Source organism: Camarhynchus parvulus, chromosome 9, assembly GCF_901933205.1.
Source record: "Camarhynchus parvulus chromosome 9, STF_HiC, whole genome shotgun sequence".
In the NCBI taxonomy this organism is placed as follows: Eukaryota; Metazoa; Chordata; class Aves; order Passeriformes; family Thraupidae; genus Camarhynchus; species Camarhynchus parvulus.
In genome coordinates, this window is record NC_044579.1 from 1,666,032 (window position 1) to 1,681,580 (window position 15,549).

General features: G+C 43.0%; 1 protein-coding gene across 4 annotated transcripts in view; it reads left to right on the forward strand.

The window, feature by feature from the left end:
- Positions 1 to 344: 344 nt before the first annotated feature.
- The window catches only part of SMC4 (structural maintenance of chromosomes 4), a 28,128-nt gene continuing 12,923 nt past the window's right edge, over positions 345 to 15,549 (forward strand). The window contains exons 1-5 of one of the 4 annotated variants that reach the window (XM_030954071.1): positions 345 to 464; positions 2,708 to 2,903; positions 3,994 to 4,172; positions 4,726 to 4,917; positions 6,464 to 6,640. In XM_030954071.1, the coding sequence (XP_030809931.1) occupies positions 2,747 to 2,903; positions 3,994 to 4,172; positions 4,726 to 4,917; positions 6,464 to 6,640 (705 nt within the window). In that variant the 5' untranslated portion in view covers positions 345 to 464; positions 2,708 to 2,746. Of the gene's footprint in view, positions 465 to 1,632; positions 2,110 to 2,707; positions 2,904 to 3,993; positions 4,173 to 4,725; positions 4,918 to 6,463; positions 6,641 to 15,549 lie in introns of those variants that run through there. The other 3 variants (XM_030954074.1, XM_030954073.1, XM_030954072.1) reach the window with 3 other exon arrangements.

The window sequence follows — 15,549 nt, forward strand, 5'->3', positions numbered from 1 at the left end:
TTTTTTCACTTGTAAAAATTTTTTTCATATTTTTTTATTAATTTTAAACCTGCGCGCGTCGCCCAGCAACCAAGCGCCGCCCACTGACCTACTTCTAAAATTAAAATTAACCCTTTTCTCTGCCGGCATGGCAGCGAGGACGCGGTACCGCGCCGCCCTCACCCCCTAATGTCTCCCACCCCTCCGTCTCTGCCCAGAAAAAGCCGCTCCCGGCGGATTTCTGGGCGCTTTCCCCTCCCTGCTGTAACGAACACAAGATGGCGGGCGGGGGCGGCGGTGCCGTTCAAACCCGCGGGCCCGGCCCCTCCCGTCCCAGCCTGCCCCGCGCTTTTCTAACGAATTTCGGTTCGAGTTCGCCGTTTCGGCGCCATTTTCGAGTGTGGAAGCGGCCGAGCTTCTGCAGCAGCCGGAGCCGCCCGCGCTGCCGCCGCCTCGCCGGGGCACGGAGCCGCCGGGACGAGCAGGTACGAGCTCGGCGGGAGGAAGCGATGGCGGTTCGCCTCAGGGCGGTGGGGTGGGGGGGCTTCGCGGCGGAGGAGGTGCCCTCAGGGGGCTGCCCCGGGCAGGGGGTGCTGAGGGGACGGTGCTGATGGCGAAAAAAGAGATGCTGGGAGAGTTGAGGGGAGGCAAGGGATGCTGAGGTGGAGATTCGGACTTTTGAGGGGAAGGTGCTAAGGGGGAGACAAGTGGTATTGAAGGGAAGGTGCCGAGGGGAGACACGGGGGTGCTGAAGAGGAGGCGCTGAGGGGGAAGGCGGGAGGTGCCGAGGGGATGGCAGGAGGTGCTGGGGGATCGGCGGGTTCTTCCCCGCGCCTCATTTCCCCACTTCCCCCTGGCCCGGAGGGAGCAGAAGCGGCGGTAGCGCCTCTCTCTCCCCGGGCTGGGCTGCCCCGCTGAGGGTCCCCCTGAGGGCTCCGGGCCCGGCGGTTCCGTCCCGGCTGCTGTCGGCACAGGGCTCTGAGGAGCGGCTCCCCGAGGGGCTGTGCAGCCCAAGGGCTCCCGCCGTGCCCTGAGGGATCCCCGCGGACCGGAGGACAGGGAAGTTCAGGGACGCGTTTGGGTAGCGGAGAGACCCGACTTTAATCTGCTTAGAGCAGGGACCCTTCTATCCCTGGTTCTGCCTGCTGCTTTGATGCTTGAAGGGTGAGAGAAAAATCCTAAGAAAGCTCTTAATGATTGGCCATTTGCTTAAAAGAGCTGGACTCGATGATCCCCGTGGGTCTTTTCCAACTCGGAATTTTCTGGGATTCTGTGATTTGGAAAGAGCGTGACAAGGGTGCAGTCTGGCTCTTTAGGCTCTGAAAAAACCCCAGATTTGTCACTGACAGAGCTTGTCTCTATCAGATTTAATCGGCTGTTAATAAGGAAGCTTTTCTGTCCGTCTCCCGCTCTTTTTTCGCCGTCCCCGTGAGGAAAGCGGCGCTTGGCAGGAGAGATGCTTTAACCGAACACCTTCGAGCTGGCTCGGGGGAGGGGCTGGGCACGAATTTGTTAAATTTGTTAGAGACGATGTGGCAGCTGATTTATCGCGATTTAAAAGCTGAGGTCAAGTAGTTCGGCTTGTTCATTCTGGTGAAGTGTCCGAGGGGGGGGAAGGGTTGGGAAGGTAAATAGGTCTATATTGCACAATTCTGTTGGAGTGGAGCAGTTTGAGGGAAAAAAAATAAATAAATGTGCTTTGAGAGGCTGTAATTGTCTGCGACAGCCATTGCGGAACAGTTCTGAACGGGGGCATAGACTGAAATTGCCTGAAAATGAGTTCTGTCTCTCATTTCCCCCCTCCCCCATTGTCCCAAATGAAGGACTCTCATGAGAGTGTGGGCTGGGGGTAGGTCTGAAAACGTCAAATGATTGGCACCAATTGTAAGATGACTTTCTAACCACGTCAGTTTTTTATCTTGTGAGAAGTAAACTTTCTCATGTCTGTTTTTCTGCGTACTCACTTCGCCACTTGCTGCGATTTCAACTCTTTGGGGAGAGTTTCTCTCCTTTTCTTCTCATCGGGTGCTTTCTCTTCACCCGTTTGGGGAGCTGTGCTCGAGTGCCAGCTGATGGCTTTTGTAATGCTCGTCCTTGCTCAGATCACTTTAACATCCCGGCTAGATGAAGGTATTTCGTTTTTGTTTTCTCTCTGAAATGCTGAATGCTGGCAGGAGGGGTTGTGTTGTGTTTTGTGAGCAGAGTGTGTCGATTTAAATTATTTAAGAGTCAAATCTTTGCTATAATCATGCAGGGCTTTTGTTTCTCTGTCTGTTTATCAATCTCTCTATATCCATACAAATATTTAGCACGGATTATTGAAAGTAAAACGAGTGTCAGGTCTGAAATATGACGAGTTCTTCCAGGAGAGTAGGGACATGTGGCTCCTGGGCTTGTTATTCAATGTGTCTTTAACTCTTCTGCCCCCAGCACCAGGGTGGCTTTCAGGGAGCAAAGTCACTGCCCTAACATGTCCCCACGAGCTGGCAGCAGGTAGATCCATGCTGTTAAAACAGATTAGGCTCAGCCCCTCATTTTAGGGGTGATGTATCTTAAAATAGATCATTATGAAGCTAACCTCGATATTTTGCTTCAAATTTGGATTTTTGTCTTCTAAATGCCTCCAGTCTTAAGTTTCTAAATGAGTCAAGCATCTGGGCAGAGGTGTAGGTGAATTCCTGGGCTGTAGCTCGGTGCTGAGATCACGGGGTTCTCTTGTTTGTGTTAGCAAAGGAGATCGAGCCCTTCAGTTGTTTGATTGCTTGGAATGGAAGGGGAGCAGCCAACAGGGACCGTGCCAGGCAAGAGCACCAAAACCTCCACTGCAGCCCGTGGGAAGGGCAGGGAGCCCTTGGAGGAGTCCTCCATGGACATGGAAGTGGAAAACGAAGGCACCAGGGAGCCTGGCAAAGAACCTCCCCAAGGTAGGTCTGGGCTGCCTGGCGTGGTGCTCCTTGAGCCTCCTCAGCAGCAACTTCAATTTCCAAACTCTTCCAGAAGGGATTTGCTCTGTTCCTTCCCTTCTACAAAGCAACGCTGAAAGCCCTGGCAATTTAAAACTGCTTTCAGAATGGTCAAAAGAGCTCGCAAAGAGTTAAAGGGTTTGGCCCAGTACAAGTGCAAAAGCAATTTGTAGACTTTCTCCTAATAAAGCCTATTTCGGAGCTCTGATCTGGAACATTGTACTTAAGATTGTGGTACAACAGCAGGATTTTTCAAATTTATAGGCAGCCAATGGTATGGGATTTCTTGGAATGGAATAAATGTCAAGTTTATTTACTTAACTCTTAAAATGATTTGACTTTCTTTTTCATGAAGCAGTGTATTTTCTTGAGTTCCTTGAGTTGAACTTTCGCAGAAAAAAATCTGCAAAACCAGCAGCTGTGTAACTTTTTAGGGAGCCAGATGTGCAGTTGTTAAAGGCAGGTATTTGACAAATACATTGAAATTGGTGGCAAAAACTGCTGCTTGTTGGAAGGAGGAGTGCTGGTGCCTGGGGAAAAGCTGCTCTGCTGATATCCAGGGGGCCAGTTTGTTTTCGTAACAAACTTCCTGTCTTTGCAGAGCAGCCGTGCTGTCATTGCAGCTTTCAGAGCCTCGTGAGAGATCCCCAAATCTTGCACAGTGACTCTGAAATGTGGCTTTGCACTTATTCATTAGAAAGGCTTTGCCTGCTTCACATTTGCAGATTTATTGTGATGGTTGGAGCTGTTGGAATTGCAGCTGTTGGGCCTGTTAAAGTGTGTTGGAATAAGAATTACATAATGAAAGAACAAACCCAGCGATGGGACATCTTAAGTAGCTCTTAAAAAATATTTTGTTTGTGGAAAGAAGAATTTTAATTCCACTCAGCTCATATTAATAACTACAGGCCAAAATGTAGTTTGGTTCAGACAGAAATGATGTTTGCTTTTTCAGTTCAACATTTTAAAAGGTGTCAAATCACTGAGAGCTTACAATTGGTTTTTTGTGTTGTTTTTTCTTTATCTTTCTGTTTGTTTGGATGGGTTTTAGCAGCCTCAGATGAGGTGGTGGATAATCGAAGTTTAGAAGAGATTTTGGGTAGCATCCCTCCTCCCCCACCTCCAGCAATGACCAGTGAACCTGGTGCTCCTCGCCTCATGATCACTCACATTGTAAACCAGAACTTCAAATCCTATGCAGGGGAGAAAACTCTGGGACCTTTTCACAAGGTATCTTTCTTTTTCCTTAAGTAGTTTTGAACTGAAGGTAAGACTTCACTGGGTGGTATTATTCCTTCCTGCATTTTCTTCATCTAAGCTGACCTCAAAATAACTGAAAAAATATTTAAGGTTTAGAAATATTTTGATAGTGATATTCTAAATTAAGTAGAGAAAACAGTTAAGTGCAACTTTCCAATGCTGTGCAATTTTAATTTGTCAGCACAGCTTAGAAAAGCTCTCTTTTCTCTTGATTTCGTTTGCTGGAGAACTTTTAGGGCCGTGTTTGAAGCAAGAGAATATTTTTTTGTGCCCACAAGAGACTTACGTGGCTGAGCATGAAACTTTGCTTGTGAAGGCTGCAAAGTGCAGGGCTTTGGGTTAAGCAGTGCAGCTGGGAAAGCTGAGCTGAGCTCTGGGGCTTTTATTCACTTTTACCTTGGCAGCAAAAGCTCAGCTCTCAGACACTTGCACGCACGAGGAATAATTGTGCTTGAAATGGGTGATGGACGCTGGGCAGGATTTCTTTCCCTTTGAAGATCACTTTTCCCCCTTCTCTGTGCAGCGTTTTTCATGTATTATCGGGCCAAATGGCAGTGGCAAATCCAATATCATCGATTCCCTGCTTTTTGTGTTTGGCTATCGAGCCCAAAAAATCCGGTCCAAAAAGCTCTCGGTGCTGATCCATAACTCTGATGAGCACAAGGACATCCCGAGCTGCTCTGTGGAAGTTCACTTCCAAAAGATCACTGACAAGGTAGGTATGATCCCAGCTTTTTTCCCTTAAGGAGCTGAAAAACTTTGAATATTTGCTTATTTTTGTTGGAGCTGGGGGAAACTTCATAGCATGATTAGTTTACCTTTGGGATATAACCCATCAGTGTTAATTAACTTTAAAAATCCTCTGTTGAGTAGTGCAGCTCTAAAAATCTTAGTAAAGATTCTTCAATTTGCTGCAGGACTAATATGTGGTAGATTTCTGTTTGAAAACAATTTAGCAATTTTTAATCATCATTTTAAGAAGAACTCGTTTTAATTTGTAATCTTGTTTACCTCAAGTAAATAAATTTATTTCTGCAATTAAAAGAATTCATGGAAATTTAGAAGTCTATATTTGGACATATTAGATATTCTTAAATGTACAACACAAATATATGTATTAAGAAATAAAACCTATTTAAGAAAAATTTTTCAAACCAATTAGAAATTATTTTAGGTTATCTAAATTTAGAAAAATATATAATGAATCTGAAACTTATTTACACCTTATGTACTCTAAACATGCCTGTAATTTTATAACAGATTTTTCAGCAAAAATTCTGGACCCCACATTTTACCACTAAAATTTTTTGAAGCTGGTATTTTGTTTGAACGAAATAGAAAGTGTTGGGAAATTAAAAAAATATTTATTTTGCTTGCTGCTTTGTGTATTGATAAAAACTTTGGCATTTTTTTGTTGATTTATTGCAATTGTGGTACAAAGAATTTATTTCTCCTAATTTAAATTTCTTTTTTGTGCACACATTCAAACTTTTAAATTTAGGGTCAACCAAAAAAGGGGGAAGTGTACATTGAAATTCCAAAAATGGTGTTAATAAAGTGGAGCACTTACAGCCTTTTTTAGGAACTGTTTGAAAAGACACTTTTTTTTTTTTTTTCTGTTTATAATAACCAGATTAAAAAATTAATCTATTTAAATTTAGAAAAAAATTTTTTTGACTTTGTGTGAACATCCAGAAGCTGAGTTTGATTTAACAGTGAACAATTTGAGAGCTCTTGGGGGTTAATGTGGGTGAATTTTAACTTCTTGAAGCCTGGCAGCAGCTTTATTTTGGCTGCTGCTCTGGAGGTAAATGGAAGCTCTCTTGTGAAGCTGCTGATGTCACATTTGTCCCTTCTTTACCGTTTGGCTTTTTTCTCTGGTGCAGTTTGTGTGTGGAGCTGCAGCAGCTCTGGAGGAGCTGGGAGTGCAGAGAGCTCGGCAGTCCCCAGGGCTCCCAGAGGCTGGGACACACAGCCCCTGCAGCCTGGGCCATGCACAGGCAGTTCCTGCCCCTCACAGGGGGAAAGGCACCACACAAACACAACTCAGGGGATTTTTTGTCCACTTCTCAAAGGATTTTTTTGTTGTTGTTTTTCTCTCTTTTTTTGAGAGATGCAATTTTAAGACAGCTCCCATTTCTACAACTCAGAGTCCATGATAAAAACAGCTCATGATGAAACTTATCTGGTTAATTGTGAAATAGGAGGTAAATTCCCATCTACAGTAATTGTTTCTCTGGCTTTGTGTTTCCTCAAAGCAGGAAGGAGATGATTATGAAGTCATTCCTGACAGCAAATTCTGTGTCTCTAGAACTGCCTATAGAGACAATTCCTCCACCTACTACATCAATGGCAAGAAAAAGACATTCAGAGATGTTGGGATGCTTCTCCGAAGCCACGGGATTGACCTGGATCATAACAGGTTCTTAATTTTACAGGTTGGTGTGTGAGTACCACCCATTTGCAAGTTCTATTTCCAGGTAAAACTCTAAAAAAGTGCAGGTTTGAAAAGCTGCCTTGGAGGCCTTGAAGTGCTGTAGCAGCACATCATGGTTTGCATGCTCTGCTCAGGGTGCAAATCATTATCTGCTGCTGTAGGAATTGAAGGCTCAGAAGCTCTGGGGGATCCTCTGTCCCTTTTTCCAGGAGGGAATTTCGTGTTCTGCCTGCAGGACTCGTGCTCGTTCCGCCCTAGCAGCACGTAAATATTGGAGTGTCAAAGAAACCTTCAACCCCAATATTATTGTGCTGCTTCAGCGGGGCAGAGCCTCAGCACCCGGGGGGGCTTCAGCTCTGAACTGCACCAGTGCTAATTGAAATCTGAATTGTTGAATTGTTTCATCTACTGCTGCCTGCTGCTCTCATAGAGACACGGTTTTACTGAGAAATCAGAGTGGGAAATGAATTGTGCATCACATAAGTGCAAGAAAAATCCCCTGAATTGTGTTTGTTGTTTACACTTGTTTACCAGCTGCAGAAATAGTTTTAACCAACGTTCATAACCAATTACAGTTCACAGCCCATACTGTAAAATTAATCACAATTTGTCAATATAATATCATTTATATTCATGTTTGACCTTCAGATTCTGAGGCTTGCTTGCATCTGTTTGCTGTTTTAAAGTCAGGCTGAAGGGAACAACATTATTTTTTTTTCCTAGTTTTTAAATAATGAGAATTTTGCTATGTGCCAGCCAATTAAAATGTAAATTTAGCTGCAAGTATTTAAATACTAATTCCATTAAATAACTATTTCTGCCATTACCTGTAATTATTAATAAGTCCCAAATCTACTCTGGCTTAGAAACCAGTGATCAGTGGGAGCTTCCCAAGGTCTGAAATGTTTAATAGAGTTTATTTTAGGCCTGGTTCTGTAAAAGGAGCTTCCAGTTCCCCTCTAAAAAACCAAAATATTTAAAGAACTTGTAGCTGGGTGGCTGTGCTTGCTTCACTTCCTCCAGGCTTTCTGTGCAGTCCTTTTTTACAGCTACACCCACAAAAAGAGGATATCTCTGTTTGCAAGTCTCCATGCCAATTAATTATTTCCTCCAACACTTTATTCCTGTATTTTCTGCTTCAGGATGGAGCGAGAAGCACCTCCAAGAAAACAATTTGGAGTAAATACAGCCTTTTTTTTTTTTTTTTAATACAATTGTTCTGCAGTCTCATTTTGCCAAAATTTCCAGAAGAGAGAAATGTGAAGTGAAAACTGAAGCAGGGTGGGAATGCTGGGCCAGAGACCCCAAAGCTCAGTGAGAGAACACTGGGAGCAGAGGAGGGGAACATTTGGAAGAGAATATTGATAGCTTCGTTTATTTTATATTTTTTCCCCAAAATGAGATTTGTTTTCTTCTCCCACAAATTATTTCAATGAGGGGAGCATCCCTTTTTTCCTACAAGCTGGAATTTCAGGCTTTCCATCCTCCAAAGGGAAATAAAGGGAAGTAGAGCAAATATTAACCATAAACCAGAGCTTTCCCACCATAAATTTCATATTTCATCACACCAGGCTTTGTCTCAGAAGCTGCACTGAGATTTTCTGCCTTTTTTAGCCTTTCTGACAGGGCAGGGCCTTTCTCTTTGCCTTTTTAAAGTGAAATCCACTGATCTGACTGTCCAAAATTCAGTATTTCCACTTGGGAAATGTGGCAATACTTTCCAAAGAATGACAGCACAACTTCAACCCCCAAATCCTAAAATTTATGGTTAGAAGGAAATAAAACCATCTAAGGCTGTGGATTGTTATCACAAGGATTGCATTTTTCCCCCCTAATGTTTTTCAAATAATTTAAAACTGAAGGGATAAGTCACAGGTTTATTTGACTTTTACTCTTTTTTTTTTTTTTTAGCAGCAAAACTAAGAGTTTAATTAAACTGAATTTAACCAAGGATTTCTCATTTAAAATAAGTTATAAATCTCTGATTTTTGACTATATCAATAGGGTGTAATTAAAATATTTCATTTGTGCTCTGGGTTTTGGGGAAAAATATTAATGCAGGATTATCAAATGCTGCTTTGGGTGTGTGACAGAACATTTGCTGTCAGTACTGCAGAAAATGTTGTAGGAGAACATGTCCTACATGTAGTACCAACACCTTCAGAGCTTTGATTTTATCTTGCTCACATAATTGCCATTACTCAATGGAAAATATTTGCTTTTTAGAAGGCTGCTTCATTTTTTTTTTTTTTTTTTTTTTTCCTTTTCCCCCTTTCACCCCCTATTTTGCAGTGGTTTTCTGCTGATTTTGGTGCTTTTTAGGGTAAAATTTGAAAGCTGAATTTTGATATAGGTGTTTCTGCTGATGCCAAACTGAAAATACTCAAATCAAACTGCTGCTGACTTCTGTGAATAAAATCACAAAAAAACCCCAAACACCTGTGGGAAAACAGAAAATGTGAGAGTAATTGAGTAGTTCTAGAAAAATTACAAATTCTGTGCCTGAACTTGCAAATTGAAATAAATCTGGTTTCAGAATTCTTCTGGTTCCAGTGGGATGTTGCCAGCACAGAACAGGAGGAGTTTGTCACTTCTGGGATCCTTAACTCCAACACTCCATAGTGCATGCTTTTAATAAATTTCCCTTCAGAAATAGACAGTTATTTTGCTTTATTATAATAATAATTATTTCAAATAATCACAAACATGTTGCATTTTTAAGGCGCTTGCCACAGCCTGAAACTGCAGCAGGAAAAAGTGCATCTTGTCCCTTTAAAAAAAGAGAATTTGGGGGAAAATCTGGCACCTTGCTGCTGCTTTCGTGTCTTCCACACCTTGGAGAGGTGTAAAGAACAACAAATAAAATAATTGAGCTTTGACTGAAAGCCTTGGAGGCCTGACAGACTCAGAGGGTTTGTGCTGCTCTCTGCAGTGACTCCTCTGAAAGGCTCAAACATCTCAGCATTTTGTGCTTTCCCCTGAGGAATGCTGAGGAAATGGGAGCCCTGGGAATGGCAGGGCTGGAAGTGCAGGGGGAATATTTGGGATCTGTGGCCACCTCTGGCATGGGCAGGGTGAGATTCTCACCAAAAAGGTGGAAAAGCCAAGTGGAGCTGCCCAGGTAACCCCCAGCAGCCCCTCTGCACATCAATATTGCAGAATTCATTCTGCATTCATGGCAACAAACTTCTAAATTGATTTTAATTTATTTCAGAATTTCCAAACAAATTAGAATTGTTTTAAGTCAATTTTGTCCTAATTACAGTGATTTTTAGTAGAATATATTTGATAAACTTAATTTAACTATTCTCCTGTCATCTTAGGTCTAAACAACAGCAGGGATTTTATTTGGTGTATTTTCCCACTGGTTTTATTTTGTATTTTGGAGCTCAGTTTTATCCTGTGGCAAGATGAGGCTGCCAGGAAGGAAATTCTGTCAGGTTTTTCACCTGCTCCTGTGTGGAAACAATGTGGGAGTCATTTCCAGGGGAGTGGGGAGGAAATGAGGGAGAGATTTTCTTCTCCTTTGAGATAAACCAGAAATTCCCAATTGTTGAGGTTTGTGCCCCTGATGGGACACTGGGGCTGAGGTTATAAATGAGATTATAAAATATCTGTGCTGCCAGCATGGGGGTGAAGAAAGGGTTGTTCCTGTAGGAAATTCTGCAGAAAAACATGGAAAAATTGGAGAAGAAAATAAGTGATAATTCAATATTTTCTTTAAAACACCCCAATAACAAATCAAACCTTGCAGGTTGGGTTTGCCAATTCCTGATTTAAATTCCAAAGTGACTCTGGATTTGCACTCACTTTGTGCTCTGTTATTAAACACAGCAATGTCCTTAAAACTTGTAAACTTCTTTCCAGAATGCAGAATTGTAGTTTTGTGCACACAACTGAATGTTGTGTAAAGGCTCAGGCTGAGATTTTCCTCATCTCTGGCCAGTGGTGACATTGCAGATTTTTATAAGTACTTTTAATTTGTATTTGACTTTATTTCCCACGGAGTTTTCCTGGAAAGGAGGTTTTGGTGCTTTTTTTTCCCCCTCCTGTATATTCACCACGTGGTAAAATTCAAGTGTAAAAATGAGATAGGTCTGCAAGCATTAAATAAGAGCAACAATAACATGGAATTACAGGAAAAAAAAATCTCAAAACAATCTGTAGTAACTTCCCAGAGCTGTGTTACAGCAGGAGGATAATGAGGTTATGGGAATATTTGCTCTCTCCATACATATTCCAAAATCCATGGGTGCAGAATTGCAATTGATGGGCAAAGCTTTATGAGATGAGAGAAAATAAATAAATATATTGAGGATACAGAAATTTAGGATTTATTTTTGCCATTCTTTATTGTACTCCTGCTTAAAAGTGAGAGCTACCATTGTGGTCAAGTGGGGAAAAAAGCCCAAAGCCTAGTGTGAGCACATAAAAAAAGAAAAATTAAAAAATTGAAATCCGGGAGAGAGGGTGAAATCAGTGGAAGCTGCAGACAGAGAAATGGAGACACTTCTCTCATTTTGCTGCCTAAAGGCTTTTTGGAGAGAAAAATGCACTTTTGCTGCCTTGTTATCAAGAAATTGAGGGCACAAAACAGCCAGGAAGTAAAAATGCAGTGAGAAAACAAAATTCCTCAACATCCAGGTTGCCTTTCCTCTAAATGTTCCTCAGCTTGGCTGTTGCTGCAGTGCCAGGCTGTGTCAGACAGGTGGAACTGGAGCTGCAAGAGCCCAGAGCTGAGCTCAGGAGCAGTAACTCTGTGCTACTGCTGCTTCTGCTCTGTGTGCAGGACTGGGTAAAGAACAAAGGAAATGCAGGAGCTAGGCTTGGGATTTCTCTGTGAAATCTCGAGAAATTCACCTTTATAACAAACATTGCAGATGTCTGAATGGGATTTTTCCTTTGGACAAATCCTGTGTCACTCTGGCTTTGCTCCTCATGATGCTGAGGAGTTTTCAGCTCCTGGAGAAGCTCTTGCAAAATCTCTCCATCTCCATTTGCTTCAGTGTTTGAGAGAAGTGAAACATTGCTGTGCTCTGGAAAACAGAGTCAAATAGAACTTGACTTTTATTAAGAGAGGTTTGCCCTGTGCTGGATCACTGTTGTCTCAATTCCATGGTAAAAAGTTCAGAAAATTATTGAAATTGGGGTGTAATTTAAATTAAGATGGGTTGTTTCCATTTGGACAAGCAAATAGAAGATTTTAGCTCTGGCTGCTCTAATCCTCCACAAAAGTGCAAGTCAAGGTGGTTTTTACACTGCTCACATGAAATTTTAATTACCCATGCACTTATAGTACCATTTCATCCCAAATATCCCTTCATCTTGTGATGCTTGATAAATTCAATTATGTCCAAAACACTGCATTCAGATATTCCACCTCATTTTTGTCACACCATAAAACTGCAAAATAATTTATGTAATACTCAATTTAGAAAACAAATTGTACATATTGAGAATTTACAATCCTAAGGTATTATTATTGTTAAATATTAATTTCCAGGACAATTGGAATTCTGCTGGAACAGGTGTTATGGCTGGAGTACAGTAAAGTTTGCTGAGACTCCAAGATTTTGGTCTCAATAAGAAAACTTCCTTTTATGGGGGTTTAAAAAGCCTTAAAAGCTCTGCTATTATAAAAATATGCTGCTGCTACAGTGAAACTACTAAAATACTGTTCTGAATTTCAAAAAATTGTCTTAAATACTAAATATTCCTAAAAATACCAAGTATCATAGTCACAGTTGTCATACATTAAATTTTCTGGTGGTTTAGTGGGATTTTGAAACAAATTTTTGTATTTTGACCTGTCCCCAACCAGGGAAGGTTTTCCTGATCCATAGTGTTGCATTTTCCAAGAAATATTTTCTCTAAAGCCATTTCTTCGGAGCACAATTGGGATTTTCACTTCAGTCAGATGTCACATTTCTCCATCTTGATTAGTGGCGGAGAGTTCCCTTAAAAATTAAAAAAAAAACCCAAAAAACAAAACCTAAACCAGCACAAGTGCACCACAAAATTCCCCTCAAAAACCACCCAAACTGCCCTGAGCTCCTGCCCAGGGCACGGTGCATTCCCAGCTACTGAATTCCAAGCTGTCCCAAGGCTCTCAGCTCTTTAAAGCTGAGCTTAAGCCAGTAGAAATTGAGACTCCAGAACCCTGGAAAGCTGTTTTTACCTCCCTGGTGCCATAATTATTCTGTGGGACATTGACAGAGAGCTCCGGGAATGCTGCAGTGACAGTTTGGACACAGCTCGGGCTGTTCAAGGTGCTGCCTTCCCAAAGCTTTATCCCAAATACTCAGGGATGAGGAGAGCAGGCAAGAATCAAGAAAAACAAACATTTGCTAGGTTCTCTAGAAACAGCTCAGCCTGCCTGGGGGCAGGGCTGGATGGGATTTTGGGGAGGAATTCCTGCCTGGAAGGGTGGGCAGGGGCTGGGATGGGATTCCCAGTGGCTGCCCCTGGATCCCTGGAATGTCCAAGGCACCCTGGGATAGTGAGAAGGGTCCCTTAGGGCTCTTTCCAGCCCAAAACCTGGTGTTTGCTCTTCATGAAGAGTTCTCAGCTTGCTATCAGTAATTTTTCAATGCCAGAGGCTTTTTGCCATCCCTGTCTCTACCACAGCAGAATTTTAGGATGGGATGTGGCGGCTGGATCCCAAAATTGTCTTATTCCTGTTCAGCATTATCTCAGTGCCCCACAATCCCAGTCACACCTCTGGGGCTGGGATCCCTGCAGGGATCAGCACTTTGTGCCATTCACACTCCATAGCTTTGGGAACAGGAGCCAGTCCCACAGGGAATGTTCAGGAACACAGTGCAGCAAATGGGAGTTACCTCTGTAGGATCTTGTTTCTACACCACAATTACAGGAAAAGCCTCATGGGTAGGTCAAACCTTCCCTTTAGCAGGCAGTTAGAAAACCTTGTTAAAAACTCCAATCCCATATGTGCCAGAAAAGCTCGGGTTAGAGCTGTGCTGAGAGGATCAGCTGTGTTCCTGCTGTTAGAGAAAACAGTGGCTGTGGGCAAATTCAGAATTTTAAACCAGTGCTGGAACATGCTGCTGGTGCTGCCAGTCCTGAAACTTCTTTTAAACTTTTCCTCTTTACCTAGGTACAATAGAAAACTAAATTCTTAAATTGATGAAGTATCTTAAACATCACAGCTGTGAATTATTGAGCTGTGCAAAGAAACACAGGTTCCAAATTGCAGGAATTTATTCCTCATGCTTTTCACCAGAGCAGCCACTTCCAGCTGAGAAGGCTCTTCCCTTATTTTACAGCCTGGTCTCCAGGCAGGTTTGTCCTGATTTGCCCCAGGGCTCAGCTGATTGCTTGGAGATGTTTCCCCAGGTGAGGTGCTGGTGTAGGATTCCCGGGGGTTGTTCCCTGGGAATTCTGTGGGAGCTGAGCTGCTGCTGGGATGTGTGTGCCTGGTGCAGAGCTGGGGTTGGCCACGTGCATCCACGAGGATGTGGAAGGCTCCACACAGTGCAGAGGTTGGAATTGGGTTTGTAATTCCATTCAGAGCTCTTGCACTGAGCGTAGAACCTTCCCAAAGGGCTTGGTGGGTATGGAAACGTGGAATCCTGGCATGGTTTGGGTGAGAAGGGACCTTAAATCCCAGCCAGCCCCACCCCTGGGTGACACCTTTCACTGTCCCAGGTGCTCCAGCCCCAGTGTCCAGCCTGGCCTTGGGCACTGCCAGGGATGCAGGGGTAGCCCCAGCTGTGCCAGGGCCTGCCCGCCCTGCCAGGGAACAATTCCCAATATTCCATCCAGCCCTGCCCTCTGGCAGTGGGAGCCACTCCCTGTGTGTCCCTCCATCCCTTGTAAACAGTCTCTCCATCTTCCCTGCAGCTCCTTCAGGCACTGGAAGGTCTCAGCTGAGGCACCCTGGAGCCTCTCCAGCACACATCCAAGGCTGGTTTTCCCCAGGAATTTCTTCCCTCGTGTGCACATTTGGTTCCCTGTTGGCATCGCCCATGGCTGGGTGTTGACATCCATTTTGATTGTCTGAGCAGAGCCTGCATTTCCTTTCTGTTTTACACATTGCTCCCTGTCCTGAGTCCCTGAGCCACAGGGGGACAACTGAGGGGAGGGATTGCACAATTCCAGGGGTTCTGCTGGAGCCTTGGCACAGCTGGGGGTGCCAGCTCCGGGGAGCTCCGAGCTCCTTCCCCCCGTGCTCCACAAATGTCTGCCTGCCCCGCCTTGCTTTCACTTTCACAACCCCGGGCTGCACAACATTCACAGAGACCAAGGAGCTTTGGGGCTTTTAAATTCACTGTTCAAATAAAGGATCAAGTAATGAGCACTGGTAATTAATTAGGAAACACATAAATTGAGTTTTAGCAGTTGTAAAATCTGTTTGCTGTGTTAATCATTGTCAAGAAGAGCAGGTACAACCTTTTCACTCTCCTTTATCAATTCAACGAAACCTTTAACTTCTTTTCTGGAAAAAATATTAATTTTTTTCTGGAAACATTTTTATTACATAAATCTGGGCTGGAGTAAACAGATTTATTTATATATTAACTTAACAGTATAAATATTAAATAATACTTAATACTCTTGTTATTTAATTGATAATTTATAAATATACTTATTTTTGCCCTCAATAAGAAAATAATTCAAGAACTCACATTAGCTACAAAGAAACCCCACAACTGCACCATGATCTTCCTTAGAGGTGGTTAATTCTATTTAGCCAAATAATAAAAATTTTATTCATTCCTTGCTTGTCCATAATTCCCATTTTTCCCTCTTAAATCTAAGGTGGGGTTGTGATTTCCAACACTGAACACGAGGGCTGTGAACCCAGTGTAGAAACCTCTCAGTCCTGACCAGCACTGAGTTCAATCTTTCCTGTGGTTGTTTCCTCGTGGATGTAAACAGAGGAAATGC